Genomic DNA, 25,674 nt, shown 5'->3' with positions numbered 1-25,674 from the left:
ATACTCTATTTTTAATGATGACTATTCTGAGTAGTTGACATAAAATGTAGTGACTTTGGGGGAAAGCAGATAGTAGCAATAATTTATTTTTAAAAAGATTGAGAAAAGCTGAATTCCAAAGCAATACTTACTGTTAAAGTAGGGAGCAGTGAAAACATAGTTATCATTATCTAGGCTCCTTTTATAGAAGCTGTCCTCATATGTCTCTGGGTTTTCTTGCCAATTTTCTCCAGCCCTAAGGAGGAAATGGCTCATCATTTGTATTCTTTAATCTATCTGATAACCTACTTTATCCTACGTGGACTTGCTGAGCTTTACAGATATGCCTACATTTCAGGTACGTCTAAAGAAGTTAGTGGTAATTGATAGCATAACTGATACTCATTACTGAGCAATGCATCCGCATAGCACTAAATTAAGAATCAGAAAAAGCTAACTCCTAGTTTTACTCCATTGTTTACTAGTCAGGTAATAGGACAAGTAAGTTAATAGGTCAATTAATGTTAGTAAGCATTGGTGACTACTCAGCCTACTTCATGGACTGTCATGAAGATAATAGAGACAAGATGCATCAAAGAAGAGTGAAAGACCATGAAGTGCTACATAAATATTGCTGATAGGCTATAATCATTGTGTTCATTTCACTGGTTTAGCTTGTAGCTACAAAGAAAAAAATCTCTTTAAATGTCTCTTAAATTTGGTAATAAATATATTTAGCAAGCATTCCAGAATTTTATAATGTCATTTTTCAGAGAAATAAAATCTTTTAATAGTGTAAATACTGTAAACAATGGCTCCAATGTAATCTAACGGCAATCAGTTTATTTGAAGAATGGCTTCCTTATGCTGTAATGTACAAATCCTTGGTGCAGTCTTTTGTAATGTACTTGTTTTTACAGATGTTATTTGAACTTACTCTTTGGGATAAACTCTGGTAATCCCACCATCAGTCACAACAAATCGTGCTTTCACTCCCTTGCTGGAACAGAAGACAAAAGAAGGAAATGTTCTATTGAACATATTCTAAGATACAAAGTTAGGTGTTGGTGATACAACACCTAGTTTCTAAAGTAAAGGAAGTAAATATATCAATAGATGCACAACAATGTTTTAATAATTAAATTATGTATGAAATTTGTTACTTGAAGGATGTTTAAGGAATACATCTCATAGGAAAATAATGACTGAGGTGCATTTTGAACATGGAATATGAATTGACAGCAATGACACAGAAAGCAGGAAGGTATCACTTGTAGAGAGGAAAGAATGTATAAGGGAAAGCTACCAGAGATAGCTGTTGTTTGGTATAGAAAAAAACATAAGACAAAAGGAGAGAAACAGTAAGAGGTAAAGTTTCAAGTATAAGTTTCTCAATGGTCAGCTAATGAATGATTTTGAATTCCATGTCAGAGAGCTTCACCTGTATCTTGAACTTAGAACTGCATTTTAGGAGTTAGATTCTGGTAAATATGAATTGTATGGAGAATTGACTAGGAGCTGCGTGTGGAGGAATGGAGAATGTTAAAGGCAGAAAAATCAGTTGCTGTGATTTCTTAGAAATGGGATCTTAGGGCCTTGATTATGAGGCAGAGAAGAAAACATTGCTAGGAGAAATATTTAGCATTTAGTGACGGAAAATGGGGTGGAGAAGAGATTATAAATAAGAATCATATTCAGATTTTCTTGACTGGATGTATGGTAGTGCTATTAGAAATCCAAATAAACACAGACTAGAAATCCTACTTCAGCACAAACAGAAACACACAATCATGCCCATTTAATTTGGTTTATTCACCCTGAAGTGTATGTGCATGAAAAGCTGAGTAATGGCAGACATTAGTACTGAAAAACACCCACAAGTGAAAATGCAAGTTGTCAACAACTGTACAGTGATTTTCTTGAGAAATAATTATCAAACATTACTAACGAACTGTAAATTTTTGAAACTCATACCCAACTTCCACAGGAGAAATGAAACTGAAATGCAGAATATATACTTTTATTAATAAAATCAAATACTTACATATTTTTCTGCTTACTCCAGTAATTTTGGACAAGTTCATTTGTAAAGCCTGCATCAAGCAAGACTCTATTAATCAAATCTGTGTTACCTAACACAGAAAAAGGAGATCAGTTACACTCACAGTTCTAAAATTATGATCATAATGAAAAATATATTTTCTATTTTCAAAAGCAATTTAGAGTAGATATTTCTATGAATTTTAAAATATATTCCATATTAATTTTCTTTGTAATTTTTATATTGTTCATCTTGCCTCACATTTTCCAGAAAATGAATGGATTTAGTAGCAGAAAAATCAATACTAAATGAGACAAATTATTTTGTAAACTTTATTAAAATATGAAATAAGCTATGTTAAGAAACAGGAAATAGTCTTTCTTTTGTGTTTTTGTTTATTTCTGTATGGTAGCATGGTGATTCCCAATCACCATAATTTTGTGACAATTTAATGTATACACACACATAAAGTTTATATATGTATATAAAATGTATATATATAGAAACAGAACTACCTCTGAAATTATCAAGTAAAAACATTCAACAAAAAGTTATTGCCTACTTTCACTTTCATTGTTATAAGAAAAGCTATTTTCATTCTTTTCTATCACAAATATCAAAACATAGGATAATCTTGGAGTAAGTAAGACTATAAAAAATTCAATGCCACCCACTAAGGAGCAAGGAATGGAATGAGTATCACAGAGCAGTACAATCCCAAGAATGATTGTGAAATCTACTGGTATTGGTCACAGAACCAATACCAAAGTAGATAATAGGTTGTCATTTCTTGAGCAGCTGAAGTGCATATTAGCCCAAGCTTAAAGATAATTGAGGAAACAGATGATGAGGATCAAAGGTCAATTATTACATATTCTTAAACAAAAACTTCTGCCTTCTTCCCATTCTCCTTGTTCCTCTCAACCCATTAAGCTCTGAAATAACCTAACAGGTACCCTCTGATATTTCACATTTATGATAAAATTGGACTCTTTTCAGATAAAGAATATATGTTCTTAACATCCTATTACTATACAAGGTGGTGGTGAGATAGGCTGGAAACATTTTTGTTGCTTTTAATTATTTTAAGTTAATATATCTTACACCCAGGATTAAAGGATCAATTTAATCCCTATTTTGGAGTAAATTTTAATTCATTCTAGACACTCTTTTTTTCACTATATTATTTTAGAAACTGAATCACTTAAAAAGCAGTTTATTTGCAAAGTCAATGTTCTAATTGCCTCCAATCCCTTTAGGTAAAACAAAATAAATAGATACAGAAATAAAAATTGGATTAAAATAAGTGATTCCAATTATTTTGGAATAAAAAGGAGTGATTCCAATTTTCACGGTGTTCTGAAAAGTTCTATGTTAAGAAAAACATTTCTGATAAACTCTTTTTGCAAGGAATATGAGAGTGTTTCATAACTTTGGTATCCAATTACAGGAATAATCAACAATCTTATTACAGTTCTCTCGGAAATGCCTAGTACTCATTAATAGGAAATAAACAATGACGTAAAATAACATTTTGAAGGCAGTAGCTCAGTCTCAGTAAGCTTGTACTGAGTAGAAAGGTTTGGAATCATCATGTTAAGACATGATCAATGTAGACTTCGGCTCCCATGACAGGTTTTCAGAGTGGTTCACTGAAGCCACTAACTAATTTGTGGTAAAGTGAAGGAGCTAGGAAGTTATTTCTTGTCATATGCAATAAGTTGAAGTTAAGGGCAGCTTTAAGAAGGGCTTTGTCTTTTTGATAACTGATAAAGTGCTTTGTTTGACCCTTCCTGATAGAAAGATAAATAACTGAAAAACAAACAAACAAACAAAAAAACAGGAGGAAGAGAAGGAAAAGGAGAGAGGGGGAGGGAGAACAAAGAGACTCCTCTTTGAGAGAGAGCCAAAAAAGTCAATTATGTGTACTTATTCTTTTTTCAAATTTTATTTATGAAGATAAATTTTGCCATGAATTTGGTTTTCCTCTTATTTCCCATTTGTACAGTATTTGTTCTGGTAGTGCTTTTATAATAAATATTTTTAGGAGAAAAAAAGATTTAGATTTTCTAATGATTTAAAAGCCAAGTATCCATAATTTTCTATTAAGCTTAGAGTATGAATGATGCAAATTTACCTGAAAGACAAATATAATGGTTAAAAACTAATTACTAATTTTCTGTTGTCTATTTTAACTTGATTTACCTCATAAATGAAAAATTACGGAAGCATAACTTTTTTAGACATAAAGTTAACTTGTGATGAAAATAGAATATCAGGAAGGAAGAAAACCATTAAGTGATATATCTTTATTTATACTTTGGTTTTTATTCTACCCATATTAAAACTCATTATATTATTTGAAGGATATAAATAAATTTATAAAAATGTATGTTTTTCTCTATATAGCAGGCAAAATCCTATAAAAAATCTTCAAAAGATCATTCAAAATTAAATTTCCTAAATTTGAGAGGAGCTAAGATGAGCGTACCATATTTACGTTTAACCATTTGAAAGAATCTATTACCTTGTTTTGAAAATTTGATGTAACTAAATAATGAAATAACATTTCTTTAGTTTGCAAAATTAAGGATCAAACTGTTACATTTTACTGTTAGAAAGTTATAAAGTAAATAAACAACCAGCACAACATAAAGTAAGGTGACTATCATATCCTATGATATACTATAAACCAAAAGAACCACACTCAAGCAATCATTTTGAATTAATGCATACTTACATGATGGGTTGTTTGGAGTTTTTCTATCAATAAACTCATTGAAATTTAAAAGAAATTCAGTGTTATTATCCGATATTTTCAGGTCGTTGCAGTAATCTCTGAAAAAAAACCATTTTGAGATATTAGGTATTAATATCGAAACTTTACAGGGTAATTAAAGGCAGTGAAAAGTCTATTTTTTTAATTAGCTATAAGACTTTGCAAGCCGTTGAGCTTCTTGTAACTTCCATTTCCTCACTTCTATAATGGACCAATATTTTGCCAGTAAGTGGTGATTATAGGCAATGTGAATTATTTGGCCTTTGGACAGTAGGTGCTCAATAAATATTAGGTTTTGGTATAGCTACTGTACTATTAATATTGTATATCACAGATTTAGGAGTCTCATATAGCAATTAAAACAGAAATCTTGGGGCACGGGAGCAAGGGGTGGGAGGGCATTAGGACAAAAACCTAATGCATGCGGGGCTTAAAACCTAGATGACAAGTTGACAAGTGCAGCAAACCACCATGGCACATGTATACCAATGTAACAAACCTGCAAGTTCTGCACATGTATCCCAGAACTTAAAGTAAAATTTTAAAAAATTGCCTGGAGTTACATACATACACAAATGCAATTGAGTGGATATAAAGCTAGTGAAATTTGAATAATATTAGTGGACTGTATTTATGTCAGTTTCCTCGTTGTGATACTGTGTTAAACTTATACAAGATGTTGCCATTGGAGGAAACTGAGTAAAGAGTATATAGGTTCTCTCTGTATTATTTCTTGCAACTGCATGTGAATCTACGATTGTCTCAAAATAAAAAAATAAAAAATAAATAAAAAATAAAATAACCCAGAAAATAAAAAAAACCCAGAAATCTTAAAGTTCATTACATGTTAACATATTTTAATAAAATATTACCATTGTTTAAAAAAAGATTTTAAAAAGTGGCAGTGTTTTACATATTTGCAAATTATCTTTAATTCCTGACAAGAGAAGACAAGTATGTCTCTGCAATCAATTGCAAGATTTTGTTTTGGTACATAAAGAAAATTTGTCCTCACAGAGACGAGAGGCTTGTTTTTTTTTCTGATATTGTGGCTGTTCTTTTTTGATAACATACTCAAACTTGTTTATTTGTAATTTATTGATGGGTAGTTGTAACATGGAATCTGAAACAATATTAATAGTTTTTTTTTTGTCTTCTGTTACATTAAAATTCCATATTCTTTCTTACACTTTAATCTTTTAAGCATCTGTGATTTTGTAGAATCATAAACTGGTTATTTACAAAATGAGCTGTGTACAACTTCCAAATAATGACACATTATACAATATTGACAAATTACACTCATTATTAAGTATTGGAAAGGTATCATGTACATAGTAGCATATACAACTTTCCCAAAATTCTAATTTTTGTTTGAAAGCTCAGTTTCTGTCACTGGCAGCAAATACTCTTAGTTGTTCTCTTCGATGTAAAAAGCTCTTTTGATTTATTTTTGAGAAAATATCTGCTGAGCATCCAAGTCTGAATAACCATAGGTCTGTAATTTGTTCTTTCAAGTAATGTTACATTAAAAAAATGCAGAAAGCACCTTGTTCCCTTCCTAACATAATCATACAAATTCTGTACTTTTTGAGATATCCAAGTTACTCTGGGATACAGTAGCACTTATAGTTTTATCACATATAATATTAAAAGACATGCACTCAAGGGGAAAACTTCAATAAAATTTATAATTCTGAAATCAGGTAGCATGATGCCTCTAGCTTTGTTCTTTTTGCTGAGGTTGTCTTGGCTATATGGGCTCTTTTTTGGTTCCATATGAAATTTAGTTTTTTCTAATTCTGTGAAGAAAGTCAATGGTAGCTTGATGGGGATAGCACTGAATCTATAAATTACTTTGGGCAGTATGGCAATTTTCATGATATTGATTATTCCTATCCATGAACATGGAATGTTTTTCCATTTGTTTGTGTCTTATCTTATTTCTTTGAGCAGTGTTTTGTAGTTCTCCCTGAAGAGGTCCTTCACACACATCCCTTGTAAGTTGTATTCCTAGGTATTTTATTCTCTTTGTAGCAATTGGGAATGGGAGTTCACTCATGATTTGGCTCTCTGTTTATCTATTATTGGTGTACAGGAATGCCTGTGGCTGGGCGCCATGGCTCGTGCCTGTAATCCCAGCACCTTGGGAGACTAAGGCAGGCAGATCACGAGGTCAGGAATTCGAGGCCAGTCCGGCCAAGATAGTGAAACTTCATCTCTACTAAAAATACAAAAAATTAGCCAGGCATGGTGGTGGGCACCTATAATCTCAACTACTCAGAAGGCTGAGGCAGACGAATCGCTTGAACCCAGAACGTGGAGGTTGCAGTGAGCCGAGATCGCGCCATTGCACTCCAGCCTGAGAAACAAAAGCGAGACTCTGTTTCAAAAAGAAAAAAAAAAAGGAATGCTTGTGATTTTTTTTTGATTTTGTATCCTGAGACTTTGCTGAAGTTGCTTATCAGCCTAAGGAGATTTTGGGAAGAGACAATAGGGTTTTCTAAATATACAATCATGTCATCTGCAAACAGAGACAATCTGACTTCCTCTCTTCCTATTTGAATACCCTTATTTCTTTCTCTTGCCTGACTGCCCTGGCCAGAACTTCCAATACTATGTTGATTAGAAGTGGTGAGAGAGTGCATCCTTGTCTTGTGCCTTTTTCAAAGGGAATGCTTCCAGCTTTTGCCCATTCCGTATGATATTGGCTGTGAGTTTGTCATAAATAGCTCTTATTATTTTCAGATATGTTCCATCAATACCTAGTTTATTATGAGTTTTTAGCATGAAGGGGTGTTGAATTTCATTGAAGTCCTTTTCTGCATTGAATGAGGCAATCATATTGTTTTTGTCATTGGTTCTGTTTATCTGATGGATTACAAGGCTACAGTAACCAAAACAGCATGATACTGGTACAAAAACATATAAACCACTAGAACAGAACAGAGGTCTCAGAAATAACGCCACACATCTATAACCATCTGATCTTTGACAAACCTGACAAAAACAAGCAATGGGGAAAAGATTCCCTATTTAATAAATGGTGCTGGGAAAACTGGCTAGTCACATGCAGAAAACAGAAGCTGGACCCCCTTCCCTACACTTCATACAAAAATTAACTCAAGATGGATTAAAGACTTAAATGTAAAACGTAAAACCATAAAAACCCTAGAAGAAAATCCAGGCAATACCATTCAGGACACAGGGATGGGCAAAGACTTCATGACTAAAACACTCAAAGCAATAGCAACAAAAGCCAAAATTGACAAATGGGATCTAATTAAACTAAAGAGCTCTGCACACCAAAAGAAACTATCATCAGAGTGAACAGGCAACCTACAGAATGGGAGAAAAATTGTGCAATCTATCCATCTGACAAAAGGCTAATATGCAGAATCTACAAAGAAATTAAATTTACCTTAATTTATTCATAAAATTTGCCCACAACCCCATCAAAAAGTGGGCGAAGGATATGAACAGACATTTCTCAAAATAAGACATTTATGCAGCCAACAAACATATGAAAAAAGCTCATCATCATCACTGGTCATTAGAGAAATGCAAATCAAAACCACAATGAGATACCCTCTCACGCCAATTAGAATGGTGATCATTGAAAAGTCAGGAAACCACAGATGCTGGAGAGGAAGTGGTGGAATAGGAACACTTTTACATTGTTGGTGGGAGTGTAAATTGGTTCAACCATTGTGGAAGACAGTGTGGCGATTCCTCAAGGATCTCGAACCAGAAATACCATTTGGCCCAGCAGTCCCACTACTGGCTATATACCCAAAGGATTATAAATCATTCTACTATGAAGACATGTGCACACGTATGTTTATTGCAGCACGGTTCAGAATAGCAAAGACTTGGAACCAACCCAAATGCCGATCAATCATCTAGACTGGATAAAGAAAATATGGCACAGATACACTATGCAATACTATGCAGTCATAATAAGGATGAGTTCACGTCCTTTGCGGGGACATGGATGAGGCTGGAAGCCATCATTCTCAGCAAACTAACACAAGTGGGAGTCGAACAATGAGAACACATGGACACAGGAGGGGAACACCACACACTGGGGCCTGCTGGAGGGCAAGGGGAGGGACAGCATTAGGACGAATTTCTAATGCATGTGGGGCTTAAAACCAAGATGACTTGTTGATAGGTACAGAAACCACTACAGTACATGTATACCTACGTAACAAATCTGTACATTGTGCACATGTATCCCAGAACTTAAAGTAAAATTTTTAAAAAAGTGTATATGCAATATATACACACACTGCTCACAACAGCACATATATATAATATATAATTTATATATATAATATATAAGCAATATATATTACATATATTATATATGCAATATATATTATATATTTATATATTATATATGTATAATCAAGCACATAAAGGGCTTAACATACGTTAACTGAAGTGGAATTTCATTGGCTTGTCCCACATGTCAAATACTCCTCCTTCTCAAGTATTTTCTCCTCCCCTAAACACATCAGTAAATTCCAATCTTCTAGTCAGCTGTATTGATATCATTCAGCTATAAAAAAGTACTGATATGTGCTACGACATGGATGAACCTTGAAAACATCATGCTACATGAGATAAGGCAGATGCAAATGGTCACGTAGTATATTGTTCCATTTATACGATGTGTCTAGAACAAGCATATAGCCGTAAGAGACAGAAAATAGATTAGTGGTTGTATGGGTCTGGGGAGGGTTGGAGGAAGGATGGGTAGGTAACAGTTAAAGTTAGAGAATTAATTTCTCTTTATAATGATGAAAATGTTCTAAAATTAACTCTAGTGATAGTTGTACATATATGTAAATATATTTTAAAACTTTGAATTTTTTAAAAAAATGTGAAATGTGACACTGACTATAGAAATTGTTCCTACACTAATACCTGCTGGATTAAACAAAATCCATTGCCTATGAATTAGGTGTTAGAATTGAATACTTTATGTATCTAGATTCTACCCTAGTTTCCACCTTGTCTCATAGTGAAGCTGAGAAAACCAATGTGCATAATCTGCTACTTAATAACTGGAAGAGACAAGGGAAGAAACTGTAGAGAACAATACAGACCTGAGATGGAGAGTGTTGCCAACCTAGCAGGCCTAATTCAATCCCTTCTTAAATTTTTTGTTATGTTCATATTCTGCGGGACCTGGTTTTTTTCCTAGCTAATGTTCTCCTTAATACTGAGAAAATTCTTTCTAGTTAAAGTGGGTTAAAGCTGCTCTCAGTAATTCAAAGTAACTTGAAATTAATTAAGTGACTTGTGTCCAAAAATTACTAATAAGATTGCAGGTATTATTAGTGATATAATTTTTAAGAATATTCTTTATATTTTTACAGATTCTCCAGTCCCCAGGTATTTATACAGCACCTACTGTGTGCCAGCAATGAATTCAGTATGGGGTACTGAATGTTAAGTCAAATAGACAGTCTTGGTCTGTTGAGGAAAGTAAATAAAATGTGGCCAGTGCTCCCCAAGAGAAATAGAGAATTCTATGAAGCAGGAAGGATGCGTACACCAGTGAAGAAAGGAAAGAAATCCCCACATCAAAGAACTTTTAAGTTTGGATTTTGGAGGGAGTGGGATGCATGTATATGTGTGTGTAGCCCAAAAGGGAAGAAAGAAGGTAAAACCAAAACCAAGGGAAGGAAGGAAGGAAGGAAGGAAGGAAGGAAGGAAGGAAGGAAGGGAGGGAAGGGAGGGAGGGAGGGAGGGAAGAAACAAAGAAAAGAACAGTGCATTTAGGAACTGAAAGAGGTTAGTATGGCTGAAATTTAGAGTAGGGGTAGGGAAACTTTCCCTGACAGGGCCATGGAGCAAGTGATTTAGGCTTTTGTGGCCCATAAAGTCTATGCCACAACTACTCAACCCTGTGTGTGTAGAGAAAGCACCCAAAGACATTCCAGAAACAAATAAGCATCACTGTGCTCCAATAAAACTTTATGTTTAAAATTGATAGCTGATCTACAGGATGGAGATGGTCCCCAGTTTAGAGTGTGAGGGACCACACTGGTACACCAGGGCTTGGTGGAAGAGCATTTGAAAGCTATAATATAAAGCACAGATAATCATAAAGATAATATAGAACCACTGGCCTGTATTTAGAAGACGAGAAAAATGATTTTCTTTTCACATTTTAGAAACTCTCTCTTGTTACAGAACAGAGACAGCATAAGAAATATGGGGTAAATATGAAAGTAGGGAGATCAAGTAAGAGGCAAATGTAGTAGTTTAGATGAAAGAAGGCAGAAGCCTGGATTAGGGCAGAGGCAGCTGAGATTAACGGATATACTTGATACTCATAAGACAGAATGGGCAAGACGTGGTGACTGATTAGAAGTGAGACACAAGAGAAAGGAAGCAGAGAAGGACAACTAGCAGGTTTCAAGATTGCTCATTTGGGAGGATGGCATTTTCTCCTCTGAGGCAACACAGGTAGAACGTTCCAAAGGAAACAATTATTTATAAGATGCTAAATCTGAAGCACATTGAAGAGATATTCTTGTCTGGTTTCCAGGAGATATGAATGTCTCATGTTGAAATATATAAAGTCTGAAAATAGAAACAATATAGGATTCAATAACTTAATGAAATATTAATGAAACACATATGTCTTTGTCTCTAGATGTTTATGGCCATCATATAGCTTTGGGAGTTATGAACCTAACCTGTAGGCAGGGAACAGATGGATGGCTTGTGGTCTAAATGAAGTCTCAGATAAAAAGAGAGGCTGGGCTAGCACCCTTTGCAGCCCTCTCATATGACTGATCAGCAGAAGAAATGAAACTCATGAAAGAGACAGTGAATATGCATCCAGAGAGGCAGAAAGAAAATCAGAAGTGTGTCATCAAGCAAGAGAAAGCATGGAGTGTCAAAGGACAGCGTGATCACCAGTGTCACACACTAAAGGACATTCAAGCAAGATAAGTTTCTCAAGGATAGGGGCATTCACAAAGCCAAGAATATGCTTTGTTAACACAGATTTCTCAAAACACCCATATTCCCTATGTTAAAGTAGAAACAGAATCCAGAAATATCCTTTTGCAGGAATTAAAAGGTAACTCAGAACAATTTATATGCACCTTTGGGTTTTTGGAGTCATTTAAGAAAAGTGAAAAATTAATAATCCAAGCTTCTATGTAAATTGTTCCCAGATTAATGGGAATTATATTTGAATATTATATGTGTCTGTCATGGAGTAGGAGTCAAAAACTGAGGAAAGAAAGTAAAATAAAGAACATCCTTTGATTATTGAATAGTTTCAAATAATTACAGAAAATCGAGATGGGGAAAAAGATGTACATGTGTGATAAAGAAGGGGAATTATATGGGAGAGAAGTAAACTTGGGTAGGAAGAAATGAGGTGCATCTAAAAAATGATGTAAAGCAATGCCACTGTAAACAATTTCTCCCAGACAGTTGAATTACACCATTAAAAAATCCATTATTATGTTCATTCTATCCATACGTGTAAAGATACACATAAATATTGGTGTATATATATATATGTGTATTTATATATGTATATTTGTGTGTGTGTGTGTGTGTGTGTATATATATATATTCACAGGTGCAAATACACAATTTTCTATTATTGTTGGATGCACTGGTTGTTCTACAAGAGCAAAGCCTATATCCATCTTATTCCCATTGTATCCCAGAGTCTACATTGCTTAGTAATTGCCTTTTTTTTTTTTTTTTTAGATGGAGTCTCGCTCTGTTGCCAGACAAGAGTGCAGTGGCACAATCTCGGCTCACTGCCACCTCCGCCTCCCGGGTTCAAGTCATTCTCCTGCCTCAGCCTCCCAAGTAGCTGGGACTACAGGCACCCGCCACCACGCCCAGCTAATTTTTGTATTTTCAGTGGAGATAGGGCTTCACCATGTTGGACAGGTGGTCTTGATCTTTTGACCTTGTGAACCACCAGCCTCGGCCTCCCGTATTTGAATGAGTAAAGAAATGAATAAATAAGATTTTGTTTCAGTTTTAAAGTAATTATTTCCTTTGATTCCATAATATGATATGGAATTAATCCAGAGCAGTCTTGACTCAATTCTGAACTATTGCTCAAGGCCTAGCTACTGATACAAGATGTATCAAAAATACAACAAAACCAACCTTGGTGCTATGAATGTATAGCCAGATTCTTCAAAATTATCTGGCTTCAGGGTTTCCGAATCTGCAAAGACAATGTTACAGGATTAGATAGGTAATTCAGTGTATATATCCAGAGATGCTATAATAATAATAAGGCATGAGAAAGATTATCTAATAAGAAAAATTGAAAATAGAGTACTTACATCCTAAAATTGAAACATATCAATGAATACAAATGTCCTCAATGCTTCCCAATATAATAACATTATAATATGGATTAATTTCATAACATGGATCCCCACAGTTATTTTAAAGAAAATGCTATGTCTATAATTTTCTGATCTAACCCTATTATAACCAAATATCTTTTAAAAAAGTGATATGAATGTTATGCCAGAGGTATTTTAAAGACCAATTATTTATATAAACAGTTTACCAATATTATGATACAGAAAACAATGGTAAAAAAACTCATTAATGCCTTTAGTGAATTAATAACATTGCTCATATTAGGTATGAATTAGTAAGTGGAAGGCTACAAAACAAAACTCCTTAAGTCCAAGAAAAAAACTTGAGTGTGAACCAGGTTGCATATGAAAATACAGCATATTCTTTCTACCATTTTTTTGCTGCTAAGTTTTGAGTGATCATGAAGGAAAATTTAGTAAATGAGAAGCACAGAGGATGATATCCAATAGGAAGGAAAATATCAGTGGAAATGTCAAGTGTACTAAACAGAAAGAAATTGAGCAACAAGAAAATACTTGCCCTTCATTTTGCCCTTTTTTGCTGTGAAAATCCATCAGAAAGAGAAAGCAGGGAAACAAAAAAAAAAAAAGAGGGTAAAGCAAAGGGGGTCACAAACAATATTTTATTCAATGACTTTCTTGAATAAAAATATTGTGCATAGATCAAAGGTTCATTTATGTACAGCTGTAGTCTGGGGGAAAAAAGACATATTTTGAAGACTGGATAGAATGTCCTGTCAATTATTACTAGATTACCCTCTCGGTACTGTGGTTATTTCAAGGGTCTGTTTTGCAAAGTGATTAATGCAGGTATAATACCAATGACGTCAGGCTATAAACATAATATAAACATAAGCATTTACCAATAAAAAACTCACTAGTTATCCCTTTATTTATCAATTGAAGAACTAGTTCATGCAGAATTGCTGATTGTGAAAAGACCATCATATCTATCTATCAAGTGAAAGTGGAAATATAAATGTACTATGTATAATACACTATGAACACCAGGCCTGCTGAGGGCAAAAAAGAACTGACAGAGAAATGAAAGAAACCGTAGCTTACTTTAAGATCAGATGTAAAACATATATGTATATTTTTGGTATTGTTTTGTTTTTTACTTCATCCTCACAGAAAAATTTAAGGTTGTTAGCAATAATCGGCAATGTGCAAAGGATATGATGGTCATTTTACTTTACAAAATCTAGTCACCCAAAACAAAATAAACAATAACTTGAAGTATGCACTAGTATTAATTACTCTACATTCCAAATGAGGCTTAAACAAATTAATCCATTTGCATTACTGAGACATTAATTTGGATTACGAAAAGTAACTTAATTGCCAAACCAAAGCCAAAGACCAGTGCAATTTAATTTATTCAAAGTAGAAGAAGTAGAAGATGTGAAGCACAATATTATTCTGGCCAAATGCAAAATAAATAAATAAATAACCAGAAAGAAATAAAAGGAAAGAAAAGGAAAAGCTTTACTAGCACAGTGCCATGAGAGTAGAGACTATGTTGATAAGTAGCATGTGAAACATTTTGCTCCAGCTAGCAGACCCTTAAAACGACAGCAACAGGACACAGCACTGCAATGATTCTATGAGCACATAGCAAGGCAGGGAAGGGCGGTGGGGACTGCCAGTGAGACTGGAGTACCTGCTCATATTCTATCCATGTAGAATATTTCTTGTTCCTTGCATGTTTGGAATGGGTTAGAATCATTGCTGTAGATTTGGTAATAACACCTACTAAAATATTTAATAAGCCTTGGGTATTCCAAAATCTAGACGTATTTAAACATCTGGTACTAGGAGATAACAAATGGACCCTGAAGTCACTTTCACAGTACTTACATCTGGCCTGAGTTATTGTCTCTTCTAGTTTGGCTTTTATATAGTAAAAACTGTAGGTTGGTAATACCAAGGCCAAACTGCAATAGAAACAAGAGAAGCATAAACACAAACAAACAAAAATGAAACATAACTTAAAAAAAAAGACACATCAAGTTCATGGGAAAATCGAAAGATCTTCCTCATGGGAAGGAAAAGACATATTATTTTCACAAGAAAATGCATTCAGCAAATACAGTACTTAATTTTGGTCTTGCCATCCAGAGTCATCTAGCTGTCTACATTGTAGGAAATCAGAAAAGACAAGTGGAAAATAAGCTCCTGAATGAACCCATAAATGAGGCAAGGAAGGAATGTCATGTCCCCCTACTATATTTCCAGAAAATTAAAGTATTTTAAATTTTAACAAAAAATTGAAGAACATTAGGGGTATGTTTAAACAAAGTAAATATATAATACCATTTAGATACACTTTCTTAATGTATTATATATCATGTTAAAGTGCTTTCTATAAAATAGACATACTATTAAAATAAAATACAAATGGAAGAGTTACTATTATCATTACCTTGTTTTTTTCTTTTCTTTCTTTCTTTCTTTTTTTTTTTTTTTTTTTTTTTAGAGACAAGGTCTCGCTCTATCCCCCAGGCTGGAGTGCAGTGGTTTCAATCATGGTTTATCGCAGCTTCAATCCCCTGGGCTTGATGGATCCTCCCACCTCAGCCCCCGAAGTAGCTGGGACCATAGTCACATGCCACCATGCCCAGCTAATGTTTGTATTTTAGTAGAGACAGGGTTTATACTATGTTGCCCAGGCAATCTGCCTGCCTCAGACTCCCAAAGTGCTGGGGTTTTTGAGCCACCACACCTGGCCATTATCATTAGTATTGAACAATGCATAAAGTCATCTAAAATATATTATTTTGAGGGATTAAATACCCACTATTTTAAAACTCTAATCCTTGGGCAAGTTCTCTAGTGTCTACTCATAGGCAAATTCAGATTCCTTTACTGCACTAATAGAAATTGTCTGCTCAGCTCATTAGTTCATACCCAATAGTAAAACTAAGTCATAGTATTTATTTCAAGTTTATTTACTGTGGCTATTCCACATTTTTTGGAAGTTTGTTATTAGGTGCAACAGGAACTGTATCTTGAGTTTGGTAGTTAACAAGAGTCACGGCGCTACTCTAGTCTTACGGTGGATGTCCAAAGCAGAGGAGAGTTCCAGTGAAAATCTTAGGCCAAATTCAGAATGTTTTAGACATAAAGAATGTCAGAGAAGCTGGCCATCAAAACTTGCCTTAATGACTGCCCAAAATAAAAAGCTGTTAGGCAGGTATCTTACTTATTTTGAAATTGCCAATTAATAATAAAATAATAAAACACATATCAGAATTGTTAAAAGATTTCAGAATGTTATGCACTTTCCAATAACACAGCTGCATATGTGTAATTCTCTTACTCTCACGCTAATACTCAAATGTAGGACATAACTATTCCTTATCCACATGTGCTATGGAGCCATATGATCTTTGCTATGCTTTGAATATAGAAAGAAACTTGTGAGCAATGGGTTTATGTTACCTTTAAAATGCCCAATCTAACTACTTTCCAAAAGCAATCCTTGTTTAATGTAACCCACTTGGTCACCTTCGGCATCCACTTTTAATAGCTAGCCCAAATTTTAGTAATGTGCAGGAAAAGGTGTGCATATCTAGGCTTTTGAGTATTTCTAGGCATGTGTAGATCCTTTAATTAATTAATTTTTAATAATTTCAGCTTTTAGATTTAGGGATGTGTAGATCGTTTGAATCACTTAAGCCTCACGTAGCTCCAGTTTTGGGAATGGCTATCCCAATGTCATTATGTATTTTTATAGACAATATAGAATAGGGAAAACCATGAAATTTCAAAATTTCATTCTTATGACTATAAATATTAAAATTTCACTCTCTGAAAAGGAAAAAAATACCCAAGGGTTTATTTGCTAAAATTTAATGATATAATAAAGATAGCAAAATGAATAGATGCTTGTTACCTCCAATTCCCAAATCTTTCCCTGTCATTAAGTAATTCACAGACATTCCTTATGGGAAAAGGTCAGGGAAATAAAATGTTATATAGATTTAATGAAAATTTCTATATTCACTTTATAGGTAACTTCCTTTAAGTGCAGGCAGAGATTAAAATTAAAATAAGTAGAGCAATCACTCTGACAGCAAGATGACCTTTCCTCATTCACTTGCCATTTACACAATGTACAGCAGAATTACTGAGCACTGAAGATTGTCTCCTACAAATTCTTCTCAAGGGAAATTAGGACATTTTTATTGCCCCATCAGCATTTATTGCTAAGAGAAACTTCTAATTAAAACCGATAACGTTATATCATACGACTGCTAAAGTGTCACTCTATAAGCTTGGGTTACATCTAATATACCACAAATATAGTGTGGAAACCCATGAGGAAGAAAATAGAATTCTTAAAATTGGCATATCTACTATGTGTTTTGTTGGCCTGTAAGTCTTTGGTTGTTATTAATAGCTATAATCCGTTCTATAGAAAAACATAGCTATACTTAATTATGTCCATCTCAAGCCGAGTTAATTTTTCAACATATAGCCAGATAAGATCTTTATCAACATTCCTAGTCAATGGTGCTGTCATACACAATGTTTGCTGTCTCTGTCCCTACAAAACTGATAGACCAAGACTGCTTTATTTCCTTCTAGAGATTAAAGTTTAATAAAGCAAGTGGCCCCCAGATGAATGGTACAGCCCAGGCCCTGTTTTGTGACTGACAGAAACATGGTTAACTGAGTTAAGTGGACTATAGCACACTTATCAACTCATTTATCTCCATAAAAGTAAATTATTCTCTAAAAAAGAGAAAGCATCCTATTAAAATAATTGGTTACATTTCAAAATACGGTACTTGGATCAAGACTTAAGGAGAGAGAAATCACCAGATGAAAATTTTGTATCTCATTCATGAAATCAAAACATATTATGTTTTTTTTCCTTCAACTTAGATGTAATATGTTGTTCTAAATCACTGTTTGTGAATTTGTACAGTAATTCAGAAAAGTATTTCCAATGGAAATAGATTTAATCTGGCCCAAAGTTGGAAACTTGGAAAGTGAATGTGTGAGGAAAACATGCAAAGGTGGGAAAGTTGGGGCCTTGTCAGAGAACAGTGATCATGTATAGTGATGGAAGTGGCAGAAATGACAGGACGGATACAATGGGCTAGAAATGTGTGAAGGGATTATCAGACTTGGAAGTTCAAATTAAACTTCGATGAAAATGGAAGGAGATGAAAGTTTTGTCAACAAGGAATGATATGAACTTGAGAAAAGAACATTAACCTGCCCACACTGTGTATTATCACTCGGTGTATGAGGAAAAGAGGTTGAGTGTAGAGGCCATTCATGAGACACATAAAACACCCCAAGCATGTCCTTATAACTGTGGGAGAGCCAGCTATCACATTGTAAGGGTCAAAAGAATCCAGTTTGTCTCACAATTCGTTCGTCTAAGCAACAAGGGCACAGAACACATTCTCATACAATTCCCTTATACTCTGTTTTATCATAAAATCATCTCTCAAGAGACAGAGCTTCAAGACTTCCTCTCTTTTTGCACCTTTTAACAAGTTAATCTAAAAATTGAAAGGTGGCAATAATCAAGGAAGGGGGAGGAAAAAGAGTAACTTGTATATACACATGAAGATTATGCATGTATAAAGAAATGCCTAGAAATTAGAGATAGGAATCAGTTGATGGAAAAAAGTAAAATAGCCATTCTGGTGTTTTGCAATATGCTCTCTTCTTCTACGTCTATTCTACATGCAATCCTAGGAATACTAAAGGAGACAGGTTCCTATGATAATAACATAGGCACCCATAAAAGGTTATGCATATGTTCTGGGGAGTTGGTTTGATTTTTATTAGGAGAGAAATAGTTGAGTCCATCACAGCCTACATATTAATTGTATATTAATATGTAGTTAAAGAGACTTCCGTACTTAAATATTGCAATGGAAGTTCAGTACACCATTATATAAATTTGAAAGGATGAGACAGATTGAAAATTTCTTCAATTGGAAAATTCTTCCATTTCTCCAAATTGAAATTCTTCAATTCTGTAAATATTTGTAGAGTGCCAACTATGTGCCACTGTCATACAAGCTGATGATTCAGAAGTAAATAAAGCAAGGAACAATCCCTGCCATCTTGTGAGAGAACAGATGATAATCAGTAGAAATAAGTTTATATATGCTTCGTGTGTGTGTGCGTGATGTTAAATGTCAATAAGGGTTACAGAGAATATGAAGTGCAAGAGGGAGACAGAGTGTGGAGAAGCATTATACATTTTAAATAAGATTGTTGGAGAAGGCCTTTCCAAAGAGATGAAAAGTAAGTAAAGATGGGAAGATGAGGGAATGAGCATGTGACTGTTTGGGAAAAGTAATTCCAGGCAGAAGTAATTTCATATACAAAAGTTCTGAGACAGATGGGTGCCAGTGTTTATGTTGTTTTGCAAAAAGGACAGTGTGGCTTAACCAGGTACTATTCAGTGGAGAATCTGGAAGATAAATTCACAGAGCTGATGGTGAGTGAGGTCAAATGGTTTAAGCCACTGATGGCCTTGCCAGACTTCGGGTGTCAGACTGAATGAGGTAGCAGATTTACTGGTGGGAATTGAGTAGAGAAATGAAACAGTCTACTCAAGGGTTAAGAACCTTCTTGTGATTGTGTTGAGAACAGAAATAAAGATAGAAGATGGAGATACAGATGCAAGTAGTTATTATTCTAATAATGGGAGTTCTTTCTGACCACTTCTATTGTACTCTGTGAAATGGAAAGCGAATTCATCACCTGAGCGAAAATGATGAGAATGTACTACAGGTTTGGAGAGTGAAGTGATCAAGAGTCATGTACGAGCATCCTAAAATTACAGGATTATGGAGACTGTCAGCCATCAGTAAGGCCCACTTCAGGTTAGAGGTCATGAATTTTAGGTGATATATCAGGTAGTGAGTATTTTACTTCAGCCACTTTTAGCTGTATGGGTACAGTGTGGTGTGGCTAATAATTTGAATGTAACCAGGACTAGTATTTGGTAAACTGCTGTTTGCCAAACTCAACTATGATGAAAGGAGTTGGTGGTGTGCACAAGACAGTGAAAGACCCAAGGAATTTCTGCTAAATAAAGAAGGCCACAAGGACACGAAGAGGGCAAGGCAGCAAAAAGGAAGAAGGGATTGATGGATTTCATGTCTTGAGTCAAGGACTACTGCTAGTAGCAGGAGAGGATGAAAAGTTAAAATGTGGTAACCTGAGAGTTGGATGAAAAATTCTCATGTAAAGACTATGAAGGCATTGCAGACTTGACACTGTAAAAGCTGCAGAATAGGATTTTGGAGTCAGTGGCTAAGGTAGGGGGATGACAAGATCATTAGAGGAGAGGAGGCCAAAAGTAAGAGAGCCGAGGTAGTAGAAACATCATCTATGTCAATGCTACTTAAAGTGTTTTCCATGGACCTAGCCAATTTACAAACTATTACCAGCCCATGATAGCAAAATACAGAAACTGGGAGGAAGTATTCAGAAAATTTTATAGCAATGTAACAGACTAATTTTATATCTGTGAAATCTAATAGTAAAAATTTTGAGCTTATGTTTTTTTCTTTTACAGTTTATTTTATTAAATAATTTTTATTTTTCTTTACACCAGTGTAGGTATGGCATCGTTTGAAAAACTGTGAAATATATGAATGTAGGAGAGTGACAATGAGCCAGGGGCTGAAATCTTTATAGGAATGAGAGGGACATGATTGTTAAGAAGGAGGAATAGCAAGTGGTGTGGTTTGGTGGCATGAGATTCAAAGATGGAAATTTTAGAAAGGAGAAAAAAAAAAAAAATGAGTAATGAGGACACACTCATATTACCCTCAGTATTCTGAAGACTTTAGAGGAATTAGTGAGCTCAGAGGAGAGTTACATCAAGAAAGTGAAGGAAGTGTTGAGCAAGTGTTGAAGAATGGAGAATTACCAATAGATTACTAGGTTTTAGGCTGTCCAACTTTCCAAAGCCCAGCCAATAAGAGGAATTAGAATATTATAGAACTGATACTCATGGAAGTAAATTATCTCAACTAAACATTTTATATCAGATACTACAATGATGAGATAAGCTTTATATTTGAGGTTAGTTTTCAACTCAAATGTGTGTAATGTAAACTAAACAACAACTAAAAGAGGAAGTCAGTGGAAGTGAACCCTACATATTATTATGGGTATTTGTCAACATTTCTCATGTACAAATACAAAATATATAGATTTATATCACATACATTTTCATTTGTAAATTTTATATTACTAGATTTTTTCCATCTTTTCCATTTTAAAAATTAGTCTATAAATTTACTATGTTTTCATGTTGGGAACTCTTCTATTGAAAATCACATGAAAATTCACTTACGAAAATGCAGACTTAATATTAATCCATTGGAATACACAATACACATAGAATACAGTTAATTACCTGTAATCTGTGCCATTGACAGGTGTCCATGTATATGTCCTGTTTCCTTTGTCAATATATCTCTAGAAAGAAGTTTGACGTGGTTATTTTCATGGTTATTATCACATTTTGTATGAATATATACGAAAAGTAAAGCAGTAGAATTTACTTATAAATTTTGCAGTCATTTAATACTCATCTTTACAAAGGTATGATCTATTTTATTCTATGTTTATTTATTCTGTGTGTGTCTGGCAAAATTTTTGACAGAAATAAATATAAGTGCAAAATCGTAATAGTTTATGCCAAATTATCTTCAAAACATTGAAAACAGTATTTCCTGAAAAACAAATTTTAATAATGAAATAGGACTATGAAGTATTTAGACAAGGCTCAGATATGTCCATACTAAAGTATGTTTAAGAGTAACAGGCAACATCAGGACATTAACGCAGTGTGTCTAGATCCAAATGTGTGATTAGCATATGACTGTTTTTATGAAGCCACTATTATAGCATTATTATGGTATCATAAGAGGCTATTCAGTATCACCGAAGGTTAGGAAAACACCTAAATCCACCAGGGAAAGAAAATACAGAGCTAAAGAAGTTCATGCATGGCTATATCTTTTATACATGCACTCTTCCATTAGGTATAGCGATGACACATGTGTAATTTTTAATTTGCCTAGTTATTTTTGAGTTTCATCATTCTCACCAAAACAGTAACATGTACTAAAGTATTTCTTGGTATAAGGCACCATGCTAAGCACCTTAAAGTCATTCTGTCACTTGATCCAACCCCTGGAGTATATACTTTTATATCCCACAATTTATTGATAAAGAAATAAGTGTTAAAGAGGAGGTAAGGTACTTAAGTTGGCAAAATGTATAATGCCAAATTCATGTTTATAATAACTACACAATGTATGTGTGCGTGTGTGTCTGTGTGTGAGCATGTGTGGGTGTATGTGCAGCAGATGGGGGGAGGGGGAACAGGGTTGGTGAAGAGGGCTTAGTATTCTTAAAAGAATTAGAAAAAACAATGCTTATATATTTGTTACTACTCATCTATGCATAAACAAACAGGGCAAGCAAGTGTTGGTCTGCAAGTTATAAATAAAATATGGTATCAGAAAATAGTATCAGAGCAGAGAAATAAAAATACAAGTTTTTTCAAAATCAGTAGCAGAAATTATAATCTGGTTCAGTCTTCAATTTGTAATGAAATAATCATTACAAATCATTGAAACAGACAATTTTAAACATTATTACTATCTAATTTTTTAGTCAAGAAATCTATTTTTCAACTGTTTTCAAAGTTTGGAAACGTTCTCAGATTAGCTTCTTAAGGAAGTCGTTATTCAGTAAGTTTATCCTTACTAAATTCTGCCATCTTGCAGTAAATTTTCTGCATGAAATAGAACAAATGCATTCTAGTTTTAGCCCAAGCATATAGTTATAAAGGACTGTTGATGGAATATGTGTAATAAATACAAACTATTTTTCAGATTCCAACAAAACAGATTCACTTGGGCATAAATTAAATTGAAAAGCTCTAATTCTATTTTAAACTTATTTCAGTAGTAACACTAAAATCCATAAAAATACAGTATCATAAGGGTTAGCATATATGTATTAAACATTTGATTATTCATATAATTTCTCATGTATTCCATACACTTACAATTTTCATAGAGTAGTAAGACTCATGAAAGACATGACCATGAAAAAAATGTTTACAAATTAATTTCAGACAGGTTTTGGTGAAAAATATTCAATAAATCAGGTGTAAAGAGAGGTTCTGTGGGAAACATTTCCTAGGTGAGGAATTTCAAATTACTTCCAACTCATGCCAAACATTGTGAAATGTGCCAACACTGGAGATTCCTAGCTCATCAATACGGAAAATGGTACAAGAAAGGTTATACAATTCCTACAACAACCACAAAAATGAACTTCAAAGTTAACAGCTAACCTAAGCCTGTGGAATTCAGCTACTTTGGCTAAACCGCGTAACACTATAATGTGAAGGTTACTATCACATCCTAAATATCTCTGCAAAATCCTTTACACAGACCATTTAGAAAGAACTTTTGAAAGATATCACCTAAAAATTAGAGTAATATGTATGCACAGAGTTGTAACTGTTTTGATTGTCTATAAAATAGTGAATAGTGATAAAAATTATAGTCACTCATAGAGTAAATAATAACTTTTCTTGAAATACCAACATACATAGAAATCTGGAGTACAAGGAAGGCAACATAGTAATTGAAGATTAGCAGTTATATCTATTTACAATAGTGTGTTCATGAGAGACATTTTAAAATTCTAAGATAGGAAAACATAGTCTTTAGCTGAATATTTGTCAAAAAAAGTAATCTGCAGTAAATTGAAGGGGGAAAATATCAATGGAAGTTAACAGAAAATTACTTTGTAAGCTGAGAAAAGAATGTGCAAAAGTCTAAGTAAACAGATTTGAAGTTTCAACAAAGACTGAAATGTAAATATATCTCCCTTTGTGTTCTGTAATAGGGACTCATAATGATATTAAAATGAGAAAGGCTAATGAAGGATCACATTCAGATCCTAGCTCACCTTCCACCTAGGGAAGGATCTGATGAGGAATTTCAGAGAAATGTCATCCATCTAAAAAGGATGAGATTGTGAGGAAAAGGATATGTTATACATAAAAGCTTAAATTACATTCCCAGGTTCAAAAGCTTCTGAGACCTATATTTTTCAAATATTCACATGTATAAATGTCTGTATGTACTCCACATCTGACTGATAATAGACATACTCCAATATGATAATAGACATAAATCAATTATTTGTAGGGGTAGTTGTGTTATCACAGGATTTAATTTCAGATGTAAGTGCTGGGAAATTTTAAAGTGTGTAACTAGTAAATGAAGATAAATCAAGCCAGAAACAAGTAAACAAAAAGCTAAAAATACAAAATAATTAATATATGGAACTCAATAATTAGAACATCTACCTAGACAAATCATATAAAGCACATAGCTATTAAATATTAACATCAATTTTGCAACATTGGCATGGTGTAAAACAACATGGCAAAATTGTGCATTCTATTTCTCATAAAATATATGTAAAGTATAATTTCAAGAATATACTGTTAATGTATAAGAAAACATCAAGAAACCTAAAGCAACAGTGTTTTATAAAAAGAAAAAAGTTAAAAATATATCTTAGTGAAAATATCCCTCCAGCTAAGAAGTGTTTTAAAAAAAGAAAAACTGTTTCCTAGAGATATCCATTTTATAATAGTGGATTAATAGAAAAAAGGACAAATTACCAATATCAAATTTTCTTGATATAATTTTTATTTAAGAATAAGCTAGAATCAATTCTTACCTCATCTTGAGATTTAACCAGAGTTCTGAATGTTTTTTCTCCACTTTCCCCATCAATCATCTTATTTCGAATCTAAGAGTAAATGAAACAACTACTTTATTCTAGAAACAAAGCTGACCTGCCAAAGTATGACTATTAACATGGTAGTTTTTTAAGTTCTTTTCTTTATGTAGAACAAATAAAATAAAAATAGGGAGTAAGTTTTACCAGTATCTGCAGTTGTTCTCTGGGAATTTTTTAAAGTTACCATATTATACTCATTTTACACTATTTTAAAATTTAAATAAAACATCCTTCATGAAATATTTTCAATCTGTTGGTAGTTTTTGAAACATAATTAATAAAATGAATGGTCAATTACGTTACGGCTGGCCACATTGGAGTGGAAAGTAGTCACTGAGACATAGAAATGTATATGTACAAAATTACATATAACACAGAATGCTTCGAATTTCCGCCTTACACAATGAGTTTCATGTGAGAAAAGATTTTTTAAGAGGACTCTTTATACTTTTTTGTTAGTAATTCTTATATCTGGAGTACAAAAAAATCTAAATAAAGGATAGAGAAAACTGTAAACACCTGTTTGGATTTCAGATAATAGAGTTGAGTCTCCTTCAGTAGAATACTCCAAATCCTTAAAAATGCTAGGTTGGCCAGGTGCGGTGGCTCACTCCTGTAATCCCAGCACTTTCGGAGGCTGAGTCAGG

At 33.8% G+C, this 25,674-nt stretch overlaps 1 protein-coding gene across 4 annotated transcripts in view; it reads right to left on the bottom strand.

Annotated features, from left to right (window-relative positions):
• The window catches only part of CACNA2D1 (calcium voltage-gated channel auxiliary subunit alpha2delta 1), a 506,092-nt gene that overhangs the window by 23,426 nt on the left and 456,992 nt on the right, over positions 1–25,674 (bottom strand). For 2 of the 4 annotated variants that reach the window (XM_023226696.2, XM_031936054.1), the window contains 9 exons: positions 24,965–25,036; positions 21,603–21,664; positions 15,053–15,129; positions 13,713–13,733; positions 12,966–13,026; positions 4,761–4,858; positions 2,024–2,111; positions 917–979; positions 132–235 (listed from right to left, as the gene is read on the bottom strand). In XM_023226696.2, coding sequence (XP_023082464.1) covers positions 132–235; positions 917–979; positions 2,024–2,111; positions 4,761–4,858; positions 12,966–13,026; positions 13,713–13,733; positions 15,053–15,129; positions 21,603–21,664; positions 24,965–25,036 — 646 coding nt within the window. The remainder of the gene's footprint in view (positions 1–131; positions 236–916; positions 980–2,023; positions 2,112–4,760; positions 4,859–12,965; positions 13,027–13,712; positions 13,734–15,052; positions 15,130–21,602; positions 21,665–24,964; positions 25,037–25,674) is intronic. The other 2 variants (XM_031936055.1, XM_031936056.1) reach the window with 1 other exon arrangement.

Source organism: Piliocolobus tephrosceles, chromosome 8 (assembly GCF_002776525.5).
Source record: "Piliocolobus tephrosceles isolate RC106 chromosome 8, ASM277652v3, whole genome shotgun sequence".
NCBI lineage: Eukaryota > Metazoa > Chordata > Mammalia > Primates > Cercopithecidae > Piliocolobus > Piliocolobus tephrosceles.
The sequence above is the reverse complement of the archived record's forward strand: the minus strand, read 5'-3'. Positions and strand labels throughout refer to the sequence as shown.